Here is a 19,708-nt window from a genome sequence, read left to right as displayed (position 1 = left end):
TCACAAAAAAGGAATGAAACTGGACAGGCCACCTGGCATCGACCTAGGCACCAGAAACAACAACGGCAATCTCAGGCCTGTCAACCCCACAAAGTCCTCCTTACTAACACCTGGGGGCCAGTGTCAAGTTGTCTCACAGACTAGTCAAGCAAAAGCCTGACATAGTCATTCTCACAGAATCATACCTTACAGATAATATCCCAGACACCACCATCACCACCGGCAGGACAGACCCAGCAGAGGTGGTGGCACAGCAGTACACAGTTGGAAGGGGGCTGCCCAAGGAATCCTCAAAATCGACTCCGGGCCCCATTAAGTCTCATAGCATCAGGTCAAACATGGGCAAGGAAACCTCCGGCTGATTACCACGTACCGCCTTCCCTCAGCTGATGAATCAGTGCTCCTCCATTTTTAACACCACTGAGGGTGGCAAGGGCGTAGAATATACTCTGGGTGGGAGAATTCAATGTCCATCACCAAGAGTGGCTTGATAGCACCACTCAGATGTCAGTAAGGAGGACTTGGTGGGGTCAACAGGGCTGAGATTGCCGTTTTCGTTTCCGGTGCCTAGGTCAATGCCGGGTGGTCTGTCCAGTTTCATTCCTTTTTTGTGACTTTGCCATTTGTTGCAGCTGAGTGGCTTGCTAGGCCATTTGAGAGTCAAACACATTGCTGTGGGTCTGGAGTTACATGTAGGCCAGACCAGGTAAGGGTGGCAGACTTCTTTCCCTAAAGGGCATTAGTGAACCAGAATACAACAATTGACAATGGTTTCATGGGGACCATAATGAAGTCATAATTAGACTTTTAATTCCAGATTTTTATTCAATCTAAATTCCACCATCTGCCATGGACAGGATTTGAACGCAGGTACCCAGAGGATTACCCTGGGTCTCTGGATTACTAGTCCAGCGACAATACCACTACGCCATCACATGAGTGGTCAAGGTCAATGAACTCAAATTCAAATGAACGAGCTGGCCGAGTCCTAAAGGACATAGCTGCTAGACTGGGTCTGCGGCAGGTGGTGAGGGAACCAACAAGAGGGAAAAACATCATCCTCACCAACCTGCCTGCTGCAGATGCATCTGTCCATCACAGTATCTGTACACTGCACAGTTGTTGTGGAGCTGAAGCCACGCCTTCTATCGTATTGTGTGGCACTACCACTGTGCAAAATGGCATAGATTTCGAACCGATGTAGCAACTCAAGACTGGGCATCCATGAGACGCTGTGGGACATCAGCAGCAGCAGAATTATACTTGAACACAATCTGTAACTTCATGGCCCGGCATATCCTCCACTCTACCATTATCATCAAGCCAGGGGATCAACCCTGGTTCAATGAAGAGTGCAGGAGGGCATGCCAGGAACAGCATCAGGCTTACCTAAAAATGAGGTGTCAACCTGGTGAAGCTATAACACAGGACTACCTGCATGCCAAACATCATAAGCAGCAAGTGATAGACAGGGCTAAGTGATCCCACAACCAACAGATCAGATCTAAGCTCTGCAGTCCTGCCACTTCCAATCGTAAATTGTGGTGGACAATTAAACAACTCATTGGAGGAGGAGGCTCCACAAATATCCCCATCCACAATGATGGAGGAGCCCAGCACATCAGTGCAAAAGATAAGGTTGAAGCATTTGCCATAATTTTCAACCAGAAGTGCTGAGTGTATGACCATCTTGGCCTCCTTCGGAGGTCCCCAGAATCACAGATGGCAGTCTTCAGCCAATTCAATTCTCTCCACGTGATATTAAAAAATGGCTGAAGGCATTGGATACTGCAAAGGTTATGGGCCTTGACAATATTCTGGCAATAGTACTGAAGACTTGTGCTCCAGAACTTGCCACGCCCCTAGCCAAGCTGTTCCAGTACAGCTACAACACTGGCATCTACATGGCTATGCGGAAAATTGCCCAGGTATGTCCTGTACACAAAAAGCAGGACAAAACCAACCTGGCCAATTACCGCCCCATCAGTCTACTCTCCATCATCAGTAGAGTGATGGAAGAGATCACCAACAGTGTTATCAAGTGGCACTTGCTTAGCAATAACCTGCTCACTGATGCCCGGTTTGGGTTCTGCCAGGGCCACTCAGCTCCTGACCTCATTACAGCCTTGGTTCAATCATGGACAAAAGAGCTGAACTCACAAGGTGAGGTGAGGGTGACTGCCCTTGACATCAAGGCAGCATTTGACAGAATGTGGCACCAAGGAGCCCTAGCAAAACTGGAGTCAATGGGAATCAGGGGGAAAACTCTCCACCGGTTGGAGTCATACCTAGCACAAAGGAAGCTGGCTGTGGCTGTTGGAGGTCAGTCATCTCAGCTCCAGGGCATCACTGCAGGAGTTCCTCAGGGTAATGTCCTCGGTCCAACCATCTTCAGCTGCTCCATCAATAACCTTCCTTCCATCGTTAGGTCAGAAGTGGAGATGTTTGCTGATGATTGCACAATGTTCAGCACCATTTCCAACTCTTCAGATACTGAAGCAGCACATGTCCAAATGCAGCAAGACCTGGACAATATCCAGGCTTGGGCTGACAAGTGGCAAGTAACATTCATGCCACACAAGTGTCAGGCAATGACCATCTCCAACAAGAGAGAATCCAACCATTGCCCCTTGATGTTCAATAACATTAGCATCACTGAATCCCCCACTATAAACATCCTAGGGGTTACCATGGACCAGAAACTGAACTGGACTAGCCATATAAATACTGTTGCTACAAGAGCCAATCAGAGGCTAGGAATTGGGTGATGAGTAACTCACCTCCTGACTCCCCAAAGCCTGTCCAACATCTACAAGGCACAAGTCAGGAGTGTGATGGAATACTCCCCACTTGCCTGGGTGAATGCAGCTCCAACAACACTCAAGAAGCTTGACAAAGTCCAGGACAAAGCAGCCTGCTTGATTGGCACCACATCCACAAACATTCACTCCTTCCACCACCGTCGCACAGTGGCAGCAGTGTGTACCACCTACAAGATGCGCTGCAGGAATTCACCAAGGCTCCTTCAACAGCACCTTCCTTGGATTTAAAGTTTCAGTTTTATTGATCCCAGAGCAAGGTTTCACACACTCAGTGGTCCTCATTTTCCAGCCAATGATTTTAATGTGCATGCCTAAATTCTCCATATGTGTTCCAGGTATGAAAAGTTCTCTGGCAGGAACACAAAAGATAAAAATTCACGTGTAAAATGGGACTATTTGTTTAAGTGTTTGCCTATAATTCATAGACTCATGTAATATCATTTGAACAATTTAAAAACATACTAACTACTCAAAATATCTAAGGAAGGAAGGTTTTTACATCAGTGGTGGTTCCTAATTGGCATCTGTCACTACTGGAAGGTCAGTGTTAGCTCCAAATAGCCCAGACATATCGCTCAATCTCAGACAATAGTTCTGCCTGAATTAAAACTTTTCCCTACTTCATTTCAGAGTTCTACCTTGTCACATCCTCTTTCGGCAAGTTATGTTGATAATCACTGTTGAAACAGGATGCACCATAAGATTTCAATAGTTTTACATCAAAGAAACCATTTGCAACATTAGGTGGCATTAAATCAAACCTGCAGCTTTTCAGCTAAAATTCAAATGTCCACTGCATTATCCCACATTATCTCATAAATAAAGAGACCTGTGTGATTATCCTCCAGTTGCTCTTTGTTACAGTGTTTTATGCTTCAGAAATGCTGGTTAGATCTGTAATAGGAACAGATATTTTGTATAGAATGCTCCTACATGTGACAGTGGACCCAAAGCAACACATTCTATTTCTGGCGTCAGTAAAGCAGAACTGCTTTGTCTTTAGGGACTGACATAACATCAAGTTAAAGTAACTCCCATGTATTCTTAACAGTTCTAGGACAAATGAATTTCCAGGGTGCAAAAAAATACCACAAACTGGGTGTTACAACATAACAAGCTATTAAACTAAAAAAAAATGATTTTCACTGTTATCACTCGGGCATGAAAACATGACAAATACAGTCCCATTTACCTTTTATATTATTTTGGTAATTATTTCTGCAATGGCACTGTGACAATTCATGATGAGTCAAGGTGGCACAAAGACAAGACAAATTCAAACACATGCTAAGTGTTACTTGTTTTAACGCAGGCATTTCCACACTTGCAATTAGTTCAGTTTAAGTGCGCTTCAGGCTCCAGTCCCACGGCAACTGTTTAGTTAAAAGAAACAAAACAAAAAGCTCACGTCCACAAAGATTCCTCCTTGGGTTTGTTCATTTTCTTTGCATCCTTCTCACGTCTTTTATTAATTCCACTCTTTGACTGGCCTTGCTGTGAACTGGGGACCGGGAGGAATCTATTAAAGACAGAACTGCTCTGCTTGGAGGTGGCTTTTATCCGCCTGCTCATCATGTCATCATTCTCTAGATCTGGGGCCCTCTCATCTTCATCTTCAACTTCCTCACTGGAATCGTGACTGCTTTCACTCAGGGTTACAGTCTGGGCAACCAGGATAGGAGAAGGGGTTCTTTGAAAATACTCAGCTGTGCATGTATCACTAAGGAAAGTTTCTTCAGGTTTACAGCTATGGAAGAAGAGGTAAATTAAGAAAGCAAGGAAGGCACTAACTAATGGAAAATAAGGTAACAACAGAACAAGATGGTTAGATAAAACATAAAACATCCATTTCATGTTTACAGTCTACTGGATAAAAATTCAGTGGGGAGAGGCTTAAAAAAACAAATTTGTTCCTTTAAATGTCCTGGGAGAATGCAATGCTGCTTGGATATAGCATCACACTGGTGGCTATGATGAGGATGGGTGGCCATTACTGTAGTTGCAGGGATAGGTCCAGAACTGATGCTAATTCTTGATATTAACCCCTACGGCAATGAGCAGGAGGAGGTTGGATCTGGGGTGGGGGGGGAAGATTAAGCTCCGAAAAGAAGACATGTGTCCTCAGCCCACCATGTACCCACCTGTGGCACAGTGTGTATGTGTACCATCTTGACAAAATGAGGCTTTGTTATCACATTTAAATCAGGCTTCTAAGTGCATATGGGAGCCTAATTTAAATTTAACTGTTGTTGGCTGGGTTTCCTAGAGTTGGGCAATCCGGCATTGAAATGGAGGCAGGAGTCCTGGCTCCAAAAGGTAAGGCCTTTTTATAGCACTCTATGTGGCCCAGGAGGAGTAGGAGAACTTCCCCAACCCCTCAAGTAAACCTTCAGCCTCCCTTCAACTGATAGTGACCTCTCTCCAGCCACAACCCTGCGACCACAATTACAATGGACCGCCGCCAAGAGTTTCTGGCTGCGGCCTCCTGCCATTTGTTTTCATATCCAGCAATCAACCAATTTGTCAATTTGGTAGGCTGCCAGGCAGGAAACAGAAGAAATAAATTATAGCAAGGTCATTAAATTCAACAGGACCTCCACATGGCAGTGGCGCAGTGGTAATGTCACTGGACTAGTAATCCTGAGACCCAGGCTAATGCTCTGGGGTATAAGGGTTCAAATCCTACCATAGTGGAATTTAAATTCAATTAATAATCTGGAATTGAAAAGCTAGTCTCAGTAATGGTGACCATGAAACTGTTATTGTTGTAAAAAACCCATCTGGTTCACTAATGCCCTTTAGGGAAGGAAATCTGCCGTCCTTACCTGGTCTGGTCTACATGTGACTCCATATCCATAGCAATGTGACTCTTAACTGCCCTCTGAAATAGTATGGCAAGCAACTCAATTCAAGGGCAAATAGGGATGGGCAATAAATGCTGGCCTTGTCAAACAACTCCCCTCCTCCTGGCCTTGTCCTACACTATACTGCCCCCTCCTTGTATCCCCATAAATATAGGAACCGCAGGAGCGGGCATGGGCAAGTGCGCCTCTGATCGGTGCCCCCGGTTGGGGGCGTGTTGCCATTTTACATGGGCGGGCCAATTAAGGCCTGCCCAGCATGATGTTCACCAAGAAGCGCTATGCGCTCCTTGTGCGGGCCGAGGGGGGGGAATTCCCTCAGCCGGGAGTGTGCTCTTTCACGCATGCGCGAAAGAACGCACAGATCTCCCTGAGGCTAAGTGCTACCTCAGGGAGATCACCTTGGAATCAAAACTTTTAAGACAAATGTTTAAAAAATTTCCCTGATATGTCCCCTCATGTGACACTCTTACATGAGTTGGGACATGTCCATTACTTTAACTCAAACCTTTATTAAACATTTAAAAACACTCATGAAACTTCATCCCGCCCATGGATGAGGTTTCATGCTTTCTCTTAATCCCACCAGGGCTCCCGGCCTGCCCAGCCACCTTAAGGTTGGAAGGGCAGCCCTGTCAGTTACCTAAATTGGTTTATTAAAGGCCATTGACAGGTCAGCGGGCACATAGCTGACTCGGCTGCGCCCCCGCTGGTCTGAAAATGGAAATGACGCAGGGTGACGTCGGGAGTTCCACCTCGACGTTACTGCGCGTCATTTTTCGCGTCGGCAAGCGGGCCCCGCTCCCGCTTGCCGACTGGAAGATCCTCCCCCATGTCTTTTGGGCCTCATGCAAAAGAGTGTTTTCTCTGATTTACAACCAGATAGTGACCAGTAGCCACGGTGACTGTTCTACAGGAAGGAGGACGTAGGGAGGGGGATGTGGGAAAGTACAAAAATAGCAGGAAAAAACACAAAGAAAAACCCATTAGGGATTAAAAATGAGAAGTTTAGAGTTACATTAATGATGAAGTTAAAATTGGCTCAGTTCTTGGTTTGGGGGAGGTTACTGGTTTGATTGTACGGAGGGTAGTTTGATCCTTGGGTACTAGATTGTCAGAGCCTGCCCTCAACACAAGGGAATGACTTTCATTTTTTATTGAGACCAGATTTAAGATTATAAATCTCACAGCTAGGAATACATTTCTGTTACATGGAGATTTGCTGATTGGTTGGCTAAGTATTACTCTCTTAGACCCATGGAGTTTTATGTCTTATTCTAATAACACAATGTTATACCAATTCTCTGTGAGCAAGTGTATGTTATTCCTATTTCTATATTCCGAAAATTCTGCTTTTAAGAAAATGTTACTGCATGAAGGAAATATTGGCTATAAATACTTTTTGTTGGTCTTAGATTAGTTATAATAATACTGTAGTTTTCTAGAATATGAAACAGCATAAAATTGGTATTGCTGTATAAAAAAAATCAAATATGGTTGTGCACAAAGTACAAACTCCTAATTATATCCCCTAGGGCAGCAAGACAGGTAGAATGATGTGAAATACCAAAACAATAGCTCTCAAAATAAATGTATGTGCATACTACCGTGGCATAGTAGTGAAGCCAGTAACAACAGCAAAACTGGCAATGCTTGTAATAAATAGATATCCATACTCTGGTGGCATAGTGGTAATGTCACCGGACTAGCAATCCAGAGGCCTTAGCTAATGTCTGGGGACATGGGTTCAAATTCCATGTCAGCTGGTGGAATTTAAATTTAAATAATAAATCCGGAATTATAAAGCTAGTCTCAGTGAGGGGGACTAGGAAACTATCACCAATTGCCATAAAAACCCAAATGGTTCACTTTGGCGGGCTTGTGGGACGACCACGGGTAAAGGAGAAGTGCCACTTGTCAAGAGGAGACTGCTGGATTTGAAGGTAGCAGAGGTTCCTATCTGGACTATACATCAACTCCTACCTCCAAAATCTATCTTTCATGCTATCTGCAGAAGCCATGATGCATGTTACAAGAAGTATATCGATGTGAAGAAAGGCGCCATTAGTGGTGTTTCAGTGGGCAGAATTTTCTGTTTGTCAGGCGGGCGAGCCCGATCCAATTGGCGGCGGGCACAGAGCCGATCGCCCTGGTGAAACAGGCCGCGCCGTCATTTTGCGCAGGCAGGCTAATTAAGGCCGGCCCAGCACGTTTCAGACTCCCGTGTTCAGCGGGAAATTCAAATTGGCGGTGGGCGTGTTCAGACTGCCGGTTCCAATGGGGAACCGGCAGTCTGTATAAAGAACGGCCAGGCAGCCTCCTTTAGGCTGTTCACCATGGCCAGCGACCGGGCACCAGAAGAGGTGAGGGCAGAGGAGGAGGAGGGGGGCAGGCTGTGGGAGAGGCCAGCAGGGGGCCAATGTGCCCCTTGGTTCTCCGTTGCCTGCCTTGCTGTCCTCCTGGAAGAGGTGTCGAACCATCAGGAGGTGTTGTTTCCGGAGGATGGGAGGAGGAGGGCCCCCCACGTGACCAGGCAGGCGTGGCAGGAGGTGGCGGAGGCTGTTAGCTCTCAAGATGCTATGCGGCGCACTGGAACACAGTGGCACAAGCGCTTCAATGATTTGCTGCGCTCTGGAAGGGTGAGTACCATGTCAGCCTTGGCCATTTTACCCAGCAGGTAGCCTTAGCCTTTGAGGATCCCCCCCCACGTCTTAGTGTCGTTACTTCATTGGGCATTTGGCGCACGCTTGGTGGGAAAACAGATAGTGACCATGCTTACATCAGCCTTAGTGGTTGAGGAGAAGATGGGTTCTCCCTGCAGCATATGTTGGTGTTTGTCGCATTTGAGTAGTCTGGGGGCAACCTGCACGAGAGGCAGCTAGACACATACTGAGAACTCCAACACATGTCTTACTGATGGTGATGAGATGGTGGAAGGGGAGCCTTAAGGTGTCGTGGTCAAAAGCCATCTGCTGGCCATGGCGCTGCACCTAGTTGCGCCTCCTTGTCATGGGCGCTACGCCCGTGTGATATTCAAAGTGATGGATGCCGAATGTGTCCAAGGTGGCCGCTGGGGGAGGGGGTTGGAAGCAGCCGTACTATCTTCTGGTGACTGATCACCAGTAGTGTGGACAGGAGCCGCTGGAGGCCTCAGATAGGCCACTGTGGTTGGGATGCGGCGTGCGTGTGCAGAGTACATGAGCGATCAGCCCCAATAAATGCTCTTCTCTGTTCTGCAGGCAAAAACTGAACACAATAGCCGGGAGCATCAGCGGACTGGTGGTGGGCACGCAATGCTGCAGCACCTCACCACTTATGAGGAGCAGGCCATGGAGCTGGGGAGGAGGCAGGCGGCCAGGTTGGCAGGTGTCGGTGAGGCTGGGGTGCAGCGGCTAGGTATCTGAGGCCCACAGTCCCATCTACTCTGTCTCCCCACCATCCAAAGCACTGATAATTGCTGCAATTGTTAATGCAGCAACACTGCTCATTCACAGACTGATACAGTCAGATGTGTGGGTCATACACAAAGGTCCCTCTGCCCCTTGAGGATGCGCGTCTCTAGCACCTTCCAAAGTCGCCTTATCCCATTTGTGACCACTATCCCCATGGCCTAACATGCCATGGCATCGCTGCAGACAATCAAAAGACTTATATCATCTCAGGAGGGTTTGTACCTCCACCACCCTTTCAGCCAGTGCGTCCCACATTACTCTGTCCAAAAGGTCTTCAGCACCTCACCTGTCAACCTCATGGCACTCAACTTAAATAAATGCCACCACGTTAGTCATCCCTGCTCCAAGGGGAAATGTTGCCTTGTGTCCACCCGTTCTATGCCCCTCATAATGGTATGAAGGTCAATAATGTGACCTGTCAATCTCCTGTGCTCCACGGCAAATGTCGCAAGTGTTTGCAATGTTTCCTCATAACTCCAACTCTCCAGGCCAGCATGCATCCAGGTCAGGAACCTCTGCACTCTCTCCACTCCAATGCCATCCCTCCCATGAAGCGCAGGTCACAACTGAACGCAGAAGTGTAGCTGTGGCCTCAACAGCGTTTTCTGCACTTGTAACATGACCTCCCTTTTCCTACATTCTATTCCTCGGCTAATAAAGGCAAGTCTGGCTTTTACCTTGTTAAGCGCCTTACGTTCCTGTTCTGCTACCTTAACAGGTCTGCCCAGCAAGGTCCCTGTAATCGTTGTGACTTCACACAGTCCTACCATTTCTCATGTATTCCCGTACCTTGTTTGTCTTGTCCAAGTGCTTAACCTCACACTTATCCACATAACATTCCATGTGGCATTCCTTAGGCCATCTGACCAGCCTGTCTGCATGCGCGTGTAATGTTTGGGCCTCCTCTTGACTATTTACCACCCCTCCAATGTTCGTCTCCTTAGGTTCTTGAAGGGTGAGCGACTTACGAAGCTGGGGGGGAAAGGGATGAAAGGTGTTACTGACTGAACACTAACTGATGCACTGTCCTTGTTGTTAATTTCAGCATCACCACCGCATGGCCGCCCCCAACATGTCCGGAGCCCCCTCTCCACAACTGAGGGCTAGCACTTGCAATTTGCATCACGTTATTTCAGCGAGCCAGGCACCAGCACAGCGACAAACATATCGGTGGGGATTATGACGTCGGCTAGTGTCCCGGGGCACAGTGGAGAGGGCACTTCACAATCGCTGGAGAAGATGGCAGACAGAGAGTGCTGATGGCACCAGCAGCCGGAGGACTGCAGGAGACCAGGCACATGCTGAGTCCGGCACTGATGATGTGCCTCTGGAGATGTCCGCCATGCAGCAGCTGCAGGACAAGCAGCAGGGTGCACGGGAACATCTGGCAGGGTTGCATGAGGGTGTGCTTCACTTGGTCTCTGTGGTGGAGGAATCCAGGCAGAGCGTCAGTGATGGCATGAACCTCAGGACAGAGCGTCAGGCTTCCTCCACTGAGAGATTGGCCACTCTCATGGAGAGGGGCTTCCAACAGATTGATAATCATCTGATTGGGTTACGCTCTGACCTGCAAGCCCTCACAGCGCTAATGGCCACAGGTGGTCATTCCCAATGTGCGAGATGTTCTGGGCACCAAGTGTCGCAGCTCGGTGCCCATCCATTTGCGGTGAGCAGGGAGGTCCAATGTGACCTCACGCCGGCGCAGCAGCTGCCTGTCGTCGCTGTGAGCTCCTCTCAGGGTGCTCCGGATGAGGGCAGCAGCTCTTCTGACCCTCTGCCAGTGACCGTTGCCTCCGTTGAGGCTGTGACAACTGGGGAAATGCCAGTTCTGGAACTGACGACTCCCTCCCAGGCGGGGCCAGCACAGGCTGCATGGGCCAGAGGATGGCCGCCAAGGTCATCAAGGCCAACAGGACAGCAGACTGTCTCACAAGCCACTCTGAGTGATGGGGCGACACCAAGACGTAGCACCCGCAAACGAAAGCATAAGGCACGTTAGGCACTCCATGGGTTTGTCGCTGGTGATTTTGTGTTGGCCCTAGATTAGGGAATGTTTCATGATCAGCGTCAGAGCGACGTTTGTAGTTTTTTTTGGTGGCAATAAAGTCTGCATTTGTGACCATGGCTGAGGGTGTTTCCTTTGTGCTGCATTTGTATGTTTCACAGACATATCATGAGTGTTTGAATGGACATTGATGTTTATGTACTAAGCCCTTAGTTGCAGCTGATGAGGTGGAAGATGTAGCACCTTAGTGCCACGTGTGGAAGTGCCAGGCAATGCTGGTCCTGCAGATCCATGTGTGTGGAGCTAGCTGAAGGTTTGTTGGATTAAAGTGTCCCGGACGTCCCTGCCTCCTTGGTGTAGTAGCGGGTCGGCATGCTGCCCCTCATCATTGCCCTGTGCTTCCTCATCCTCAGAGCCACTGCTGGATTCATCATGTGCAGCCTCATCCACTGCGTCAAGGTCTTCATCGTCAACTGCATCCCCCCCCTTTCCAGCGTAAGATTGTGCAGAGTGCAGCATGCTACCACTATCACAGAGATGTGATCTGGGGGGTACTGGAGTGCACCCCCTGAGTGATCCAGGCATCGGAAGCGCATCTTGAGAAGACCGATGGCTCTCTCCACCACAGCCCTTGTGGAGACATGGCTCCTGCTGTAGCGCTCCTCAGCTTCTGTTCATGAATGGTGGAGAGGTGTCATGAGCCACCTTCTGAGGGGATAGACCTTGTCACTCAGCAGCCATCCATCCAGCCGAGCTGGAGCACTGAAGAGCCTCGGCACCTGGGAGTGTCTGAGGACGTAGGTGTCATGGGAGCTGCCTGGGTACCTCACACAGACTTGCAGAATCAGCATCCTGTGGTCACACACTATCTGCACGTTCATGGAGTGGAAGCCCTTCCTGTTGACGAAGGCACCGGGCTCACCTGCTGGCGCTTTGATGGCCACACGTGTGCGTCTATTACACCCTGGACGCGGGGGAAGCCAGCAATGGCCGCGAAGCCTCTAGCTTGCTGTGCCTGACTTGCCTGGTCGCAGCGGAAGTGGATGAAGGTCAATGCCCATCTGAACAGAGTGTCTGTAACCTGCTTGACACAAGTGTGGACAGCTGATTGGGAGACACCGCAAAGATCACCCACCAACCCCTGGAAGGAGCCAGATGCATAGAAGTGGAAAGCAACTGTGAGCTTCAGAGCCGCTGACATGGGGTGTCCTCCCACACAGTTAGGAGAGATCTCAGGGCCAATCATCTGACAGATGTAGTTCACTGTCCCCCTTGAGAGTCGGAGCCTCCTTCGGCGCTGCACCTCAGTCATATTGAGGTAGCTGCTTCGCCGCCTGTATATCCTGGCAGCAGGATAGTGGCGTCTTCTGCAGCCACTTCCACCTTGGACAACCTCTTGGCCCTGCGCCCCTTGTGCCTGTGCCTGGCCTCCCAAAGGTGTCTCCCCTGGAGGCTGATTGTCGACTCCTGGCCTCCTCCTTATTCTAGCCCTCCCTCCTCAGAGGAGCTGCCTCCAGTGGAGATGTCAGAACCCATACCCAGGCTAAATGGAGGCCTCCAGAAAGCTGCAGGCCCGATAAAGATTACTGACTGCAGACTGGTGAGCTGAAGCTTCAAAGTACAGTGAAAGCTATTGGAAATCGATCTGAACTGCTGACAATCACACAGGCAAGTTTAAAACACTTTCTGCATTAAATACTTCAGAAAAAACATGAACAACCCCTCTGAGCCCACATATTCCACCCGTGAATGAGGTTTGTTAAAAAGTCATTTACCCGCCTGCCCGTTGGGCCCGTGCGCCAAGGCGAAGATCGCACGGGATCCTCAAAATCGGCTTCAATTGCCAAGTTAAGGGCCTTAACAAGGCCTTTAATTAATGGCGGGTGCGTGTCATGCTTCATAGCGTGCCCGCCCACCTAAATATCGCGATGCCGCCCCGACGTTGGGACGCTCGCGCGACATTTTAAGTGGACGTGCGGGCTCCGCCACCCACACGTCAGCCATAAAATTCTGCCCAGTGTTCCTGATGGGCTATGTTATCCTCAGCTACATTTGGGGATTCAGCCACATTAAGCATGATCGCTGGAGGAAGTACCGCTAAATGGTCTGCTAATACATCACAGCTCAACGTCACGATAGAAGGTGACAAAATCTCTCAGCTGGACCAGTGAATTGCAACTGTTTTATTGAACGTTTATATCGTTTTTGTGTTTTTTACACCACTTGGTGACAAGTAAAACTCATTGCTAATTTTTTAAAAAATCCTCTTGAAGGAAGGAAATCTGCCATCCTTACCCGGTCTGACCTACATGTGACTCCAGACCCGCACAGAAATGTGGTTGAATCTGAACTGAAATGGCCTAGCAAGCCACTTAGCTCAAGGACAATTAGGGGTGGGCAACAAATGCTGGCTTTGTCAGTGACATGCACATCCCCTGAAAGAATAAAGAATATTAGAAATGCCGAATGAACCTCATTAGCATGCAGCCAGCTAGCTGTGAATGCTGAACTGACAATCCAAGGCAGCTCACTGATCGAGGAGAGCAGGAAATCAGCCAGCTGTTATTCCTCCTGGCTCCATAAAAATAGAAAGAAAATTTCAACCATCTTTGGAGTGGCCCCTATTGGTCTGCTGGGCAGGCTGCTCCATAACTAGTGGGGATGCACTGTATGTTTCACAGCCTTTGGTCCACAAATATTGTACCATCATCTTGGGTGGGTTAAATGATATGGAGCATTTGAACAAGGTTAATTTAATTATCCCTAATAATTAAAAGGTGCAATTAATTTATACTACGGCTAAAGAGAGGTTTTGCCTCCTACCTGAGGTTAGCTGATGGCCTGGAATTTGAAGCCAGCAACGGCGGCAAAACTGACAACGTTTGCCCTAATTCTCCTCTGAAACTGACAGCAACATCTGAAGTCTGCACACGTACAGTTAAATCCACATATGCTGTCAGTGATTCTATGCTTCCCCATAGGATGTAGTGTTGAACCCACCTCAGGCTGCAAGCAAGTATAAATTGTTGAACTGACTCAAACTTGTCCTTTCACACCATTAGAGTTGCTGTAAAAATCCTTCAAAAATTACACCTTGTTGAATGAGATGCAAATTATTAATATTGTACTAAGTTCATAATTACTGCTCAACAGCTTCACTGACCCTGAGAAGCTATTTTTATTCTTGTACAATGCCAAATTTCTCCATTCACACATTGTAAAATTATTTTTTAACAGTTATGATTTTCAACTTCTACCTTAATCCCATGCGTATTTCCCAATCATTTATTTTGCTCTGTAAAATTTTACTTCAAAATGAAAATTTCAGAGTATTTTTGCTTCCTACTTTACCGCCTGTGAGAATACTTAAATGTGATTGGCTGCTTACCCTACTTGCTGACATGACTGCTGCTGGACATCTGGACACTCCCTTGACTTGATGCCAGATTAAAAATAATATTGGGAAGGGGAAAATCTAGGCTACAGAGATCGCTGGATGTTTGTGGGCAGCTTTCTCCAAGGTCAGTAGTGGCTGCTATAGCTTCACCAATGTGGGCCATAGTCAACTTAACCCAAACCAGAAGCAAACCTGGAGTCAGGCTCCCTAAACGAGTTGATTCAGTCCTTGACATGACTTTACACAAGTTCAGTGCAGGCGAAGCCAAAGCTGCTTTGCACCATTCGAGTAAATACACTTGAGGACTAAATAGAATAAGTTCAGAATAATATAATTAACTCAGTGATTATAGTAAGTGCTCCTCTGACAATGATATTTTAGAATGAGCAGAAAGCCAACTCATATTGTTAGTGATATTAAATATCCAAGCTTTTTAAAATCCATTAATTATTCTATTTAATATGATCCATGATTTGTGAATCCCCTCTACTGCCAATTGGTTTCAGTACCGCAATTTTAATTTCAGCATCAAAATTTCCTAATACTCAGCCTGCTTAATCGTTACTACATAATCCTGTAGCAGCATTTAATCTTGTATTCCAGTGTAGTATTGACAGAAAAACTATACCCATAGCACCATCTCGATTACAGAGCGAATAACCTTTTATTAGACCTGTGTTAAAAAAAGTTTACCTCTTTGTTGCCATTTTGCCTAATTAGTTTGTCGAAATAAATGCTGTTGTTCCGCTGACCTTCTATCAAGCTCCATCTGCCCCACCCCCCCCTTAAACAGTACCCCAATGGAAAGCGTCAAACTTCATTTAAGGCAGGACGTAGTCTTTGTCCTATGGTAGCATAGTTTAATGAATTGGTGAATACCAAAATATAGAGGGAGAGCAAAATAAGGACAAATTCATTTTGTATGAGGTTCAAGGGTCAGCTCTCCTCCACAGTAGAATGCCATAGTAATTTCTTCCCATCACAAATGTCAATATTGTTTGTAGTCTTGAATCAATGCACAATGCACCACTGTACCCAGACAAAATCATTTCTTCTCAGTTCAGCTTGAATTTAGACTGGGTTTTGCCTTTTGTTAATTACACACACCATTCTTTGCATCCTTCATTTTCACTATAGCTTCGGCGGTTCTTTCAAGCAGCTGGAGTCAGTTTTCTGAGGGATTTTCCTTATTGCAGTTATCAGTTGCAACCTGTTGTTATTCTTCTTGCTTTCCCTGGCCAAAGGCAGGTCCTTGGCAATTACTTGCCAAACCACGGCAAAGTGCCATGATTTTTTACTATGGGTACAGTGGGAGGCAGGCCCCAGCCCAAACATCCGCTCCTGTGTCGGGTATGCAGAGACTGGAGAATTCCTGGCTCTGTGAACACAACCTTTAAAAATGGCCACCCACCGTTGGGATTTTCGTTCCAGGAGCGCAGGCTGGATTAGAAGTGTGGAACAAATGCAGAGGCTGCCTGGTGCAGAGGGGGCCTGGGTGGAAGGCCTGCCTCTGTGCTCTAACGCTTTGTTGAATTAAATAAAAAAAGATCAAAACAAAAAACAGTCCTCCAGCCCTCATCCCCTCTCACCCTCCATATACTCTCCATGCCCAATCTATGCCACTTCATGCCCCTACCCACCCCCATTGCCCCTCATATACCCTATGCCAACCCATGCCCCTCTACCCAATCCCCAAGGCCCCTCATACCTCCTATGCCCCCCACATCCCCATGGCCTTTTATAGCCCCTTAGTGTCAACTTAGTGCCAACTCATGCCACCCCACCCACCATTCTTTGCCCTTACCCCCTCAATACCAACTCACCTAGTATCCTTTGACAATTTCTTTATAGCTTTGACAGTTCCAAGGAATTCATGCACTTTTTATGCACAATCATGTTTAATTTTAACAATCCCAAAAGGTGCCTTACCTCTCCCAAAGGGGTAACATGGCTATCTGAATGAATCCACCCAATTCAGACCAGCTCTCACCAGGTCTAATCTGCACACTCCGGGTTTCACACTCCTGGCCACACTTCAGTGGAGGCAGATGCCTTCATAAACTGCGCATTCGCGAACCCCAGTCGGACTCTAGTCCTGCCCCAGTGAAAATTGGAAGTGATGTGTTCGGGGGCGAGACTTAGAATTTCTTGGCTCATCGACCTCTCCATAGTGGTGGAAATCTGGGCCCCCAAGTCTACCTCAGACAGAATGGGAACCAAACCCCGTGCTGTTGTTCCGCTGACCTTCTATTGAGCTCCATCTGCCCCCCTCCCCCCCAACCCTTAAACAGTATAAATTTCATCACATTTCCACTTCTCTTCAGCTCTGAAGAAGAGTCATACGGACTCGAAACGTTAACTCTGTTTCTCTCTCCGCAGATGCTGCTAGATTTGCTGGGTTTTTTCAGCACTTTCTGTTTTTGTTTCAGATTTCCAGCATCCGCAGTATTTTGCTTTTACCCCGTGCTGTTGGTGTTGATCTGTCTAGCCAAATGAATTAACCAGCCCCCAAGCCTGTTGCTATGCCGCCTAATATACAAAAGTAGGAAAGCAACACCATCAGCTGCATCCCAGGTGGGGATTTTCCAGTCCTGCGGGAATCGTCACAGGCAGGACGGGAAATTTGACAGACCAGCCGAAGATCCACTGACTTTGGGTGGGAGTTTCCAGTTCAGCGGCGGGTGGCCCTAGTCTCCTCGACAGACTCAGGCTCCTGGTTTCACATGAGCCTGAAGGGAGCTGCATGTAATCAAAGTTTCCACTTTTATTTTGTGCATTTTTACTTTTCTGGAGGTAATTATTTGCTGGTGTTGCCCTTCCATTTCACAAAGTCCATTTTCCGCCTAGTATTGAGTGTGCCCAGATAGGTAAAATATTGAGATACCCTCGCCCTATAAGTACAACCAAACCATGTACCAGTAGAATCCTTTTACTTACACTGATGGCTCTGTTAATAATCCACAAAAGATTTTATGGTAAAATGTAATTTTTGATTTTGAGTAGAGGAGGCCTAAGGAAATGTACTATTTTTACTATCATACATACTGTTTCTCAGCTCCTCAGACTTACATTTCAATTGGTTCTGAGTTGCTTTTCAAGTCACCTAGCTGTTTGTGGCTTTACATTTTTTCTCAGATTAGAGCAGCAGATTTTGGTTCAAGTGCACACTTTCCATTCTCCAGTGTAGTTTTCTCACCATCTCCAATCTGCCTATTTTCAATTACTTATTATTACGGACTTATTGCCTCCAGCAATCCAGGAAAACACACAGTGGAAAAAATAGGTAATGGAAAATCCATTGCCCAATCTTTAAAGAAATACCAAACAATATTAATCAATAGATGGATCAAACTTTTAGCAACCTCTCTTGCCTTCTGGTGAATACATCAGAGACACTAATTACTTGAGTAAACCCCTGCCCCCTTAAGGAGCTGCCTCAATTGGATCAGTAGATTTTTTTTTCCCATGCACACCATGGATGTTCCTCATTACAGCACAGTTGTAAGAAGGTCTGTTTTTGAAAGTTCTCCTTTTAATTAACAGTAACTCAGTTATGCCCATTTTCAATCAAACAGCATGCTGGGAATGCTTTGTACAAGTCTACCACAAGCATGACAATATGACAATACTGAGGCTATAAGGAGAAAAATTGAACGATGCCTGTGCTCCATAAATCCAGCATTTTGAGATAGGTAAAACAACATGGATTATTACAGTTAAAACTGCCCCTTTGGATATGGTCCCACAACACCTTTGGGGGAGGTAAGGCATCTTTTGGGATTGTTAAAATAAAACATGGTTGTGTGTAAAAAGCGCATAAGCACAATGGAACTGTCAAAGCTGTCAAGGAGCTGTCAAAGGCTACTAGGTGAGTTGTTATGAGGGAGTAAGGACAAAGGGTGGTGGGTGGCATGGGCTGGCATGAGTCGGTGTCATACGGACTCGAAACGTTAACCCTGTTTCTCTCCCCACAGATGCTGCCAGATCTGCTGAGTTTTTCCAGCATTTTCTGTGGATTATTACAGATATGTTTGGTTGGAAAGCTTAAATTATTTTTGAAGTATTTCAAAATAGTATCCATTTCAAAGATATCCTGAGGTCTGCCAATAGTAGATGCTGGGTGAATGGCTATGGAGGATATGTGAGGGCATGGGGTGACATGGGGGATATGTGAGATGATGGTTAGGGGGCAGGGCCCGCTCGCCGACGCGAAAATGATGCGGGATGACATCGGGCAGAACCCCCGACATCATCCCGCCCCATTTAAATATTCAGGAAGGCGGGCGGACAGCGAAATCAGCTGTCCGCCCGCTGACCAGTCAGTGGCCAATTGAGGCCATTGACAGGATCATTAAGGCAATTAAAGGCCCTGCCCGTCCAACCTTAAGGCTGGCAGGCAGGCCAGGAGCCTCAGTGGGCTTCTGAAAAAACATGAAACCTCATCCACTGGCAGGATGAGGTTTCATGTCTGTTTTTAAAAAGTTTAATAAAGTTTTAGTCATATTTATTAACATGTCCCATCTCATGTGACATTGTCACATGAGGGGGACATGTTAATAATTTTTTTATTATTCTATTTTTGATGTTTAAAACACTGTCATCAATCTCCCTGAGACAGCACTTAGTCTCAGGGAGATGTGCGCTCTTTCGTGTGCATGCGTGAAAGAGCGCACTCTGACAGTTGGGGAATCCCTTCCCCCCCAACACAGAAAGCGCATAGCGCTTCCCATCGGGCAGACCGCTGGGCAGGCCTTAATTGGCCTGCCCACTTAAAATGGCAGCGGGGCCCGTTTTGGTGGCGGCGATCGACTGCCCGCCGGCCGCCGAGCCGGTGGGGCCCGCCCACCCATCAAGGGCAAAATTCTGCCCTATGTTCTAGAGCTGGGCTGTTGTCCCAGTGAGCTGAGGCGGGCCTTCTAACCAGTCTGCCTAGGCACCCGCACTCTTCTGATGCTACCTCAGGACTTGGAAAACTTGGGCCCTGCCCACCCACGTCTCCAGGAGGTGAAAACATAGCAGGTGTGGACAAAGACGACAGGCTCGGCTTTCCGAGCTCGAGAAATGGCCAAGCTCACATTTCCTGAGCCCAACAGATGAAAATTCAGCCATGTATATTCTATGTTTCTGCTCCCAAAGTAATGTACTAAAATGATGCCGATGATGTCAAGGGA

At 47.2% G+C, this 19,708-nt stretch overlaps 1 protein-coding gene across 16 annotated transcripts in view; it reads right to left on the bottom strand.

Annotated features, from left to right (window-relative positions):
• Positions 1–19,708, bottom strand: part of LOC144683641 (LIM and calponin homology domains-containing protein 1-like) — a 485,528-nt gene that overhangs the window by 131,284 nt on the left and 334,536 nt on the right. For 14 of the 16 annotated variants that reach the window (XM_078546886.1, XM_078546926.1, XM_078546934.1 and 11 more), the window contains one exon: positions 4,231–4,569. The exons of the other annotated variants lie outside the window; for them this stretch is intronic. In XM_078546886.1, coding sequence (XP_078403012.1) covers positions 4,231–4,569 — 339 coding nt within the window. The remainder of the gene's footprint in view (positions 1–4,230; positions 4,570–19,708) is intronic. 16 annotated transcript variants of the gene reach the window in all.

The sequence above is a fragment of the Cetorhinus maximus genome, chromosome 1 (assembly GCF_964194155.1).
Source record: "Cetorhinus maximus chromosome 1, sCetMax3.hap1.1, whole genome shotgun sequence".
In the NCBI taxonomy this organism is placed as follows: Eukaryota; Metazoa; Chordata; class Chondrichthyes; order Lamniformes; family Cetorhinidae; genus Cetorhinus; species Cetorhinus maximus.
The sequence above is the reverse complement of the archived record's forward strand: the minus strand, read 5'-3'. Positions and strand labels throughout refer to the sequence as shown.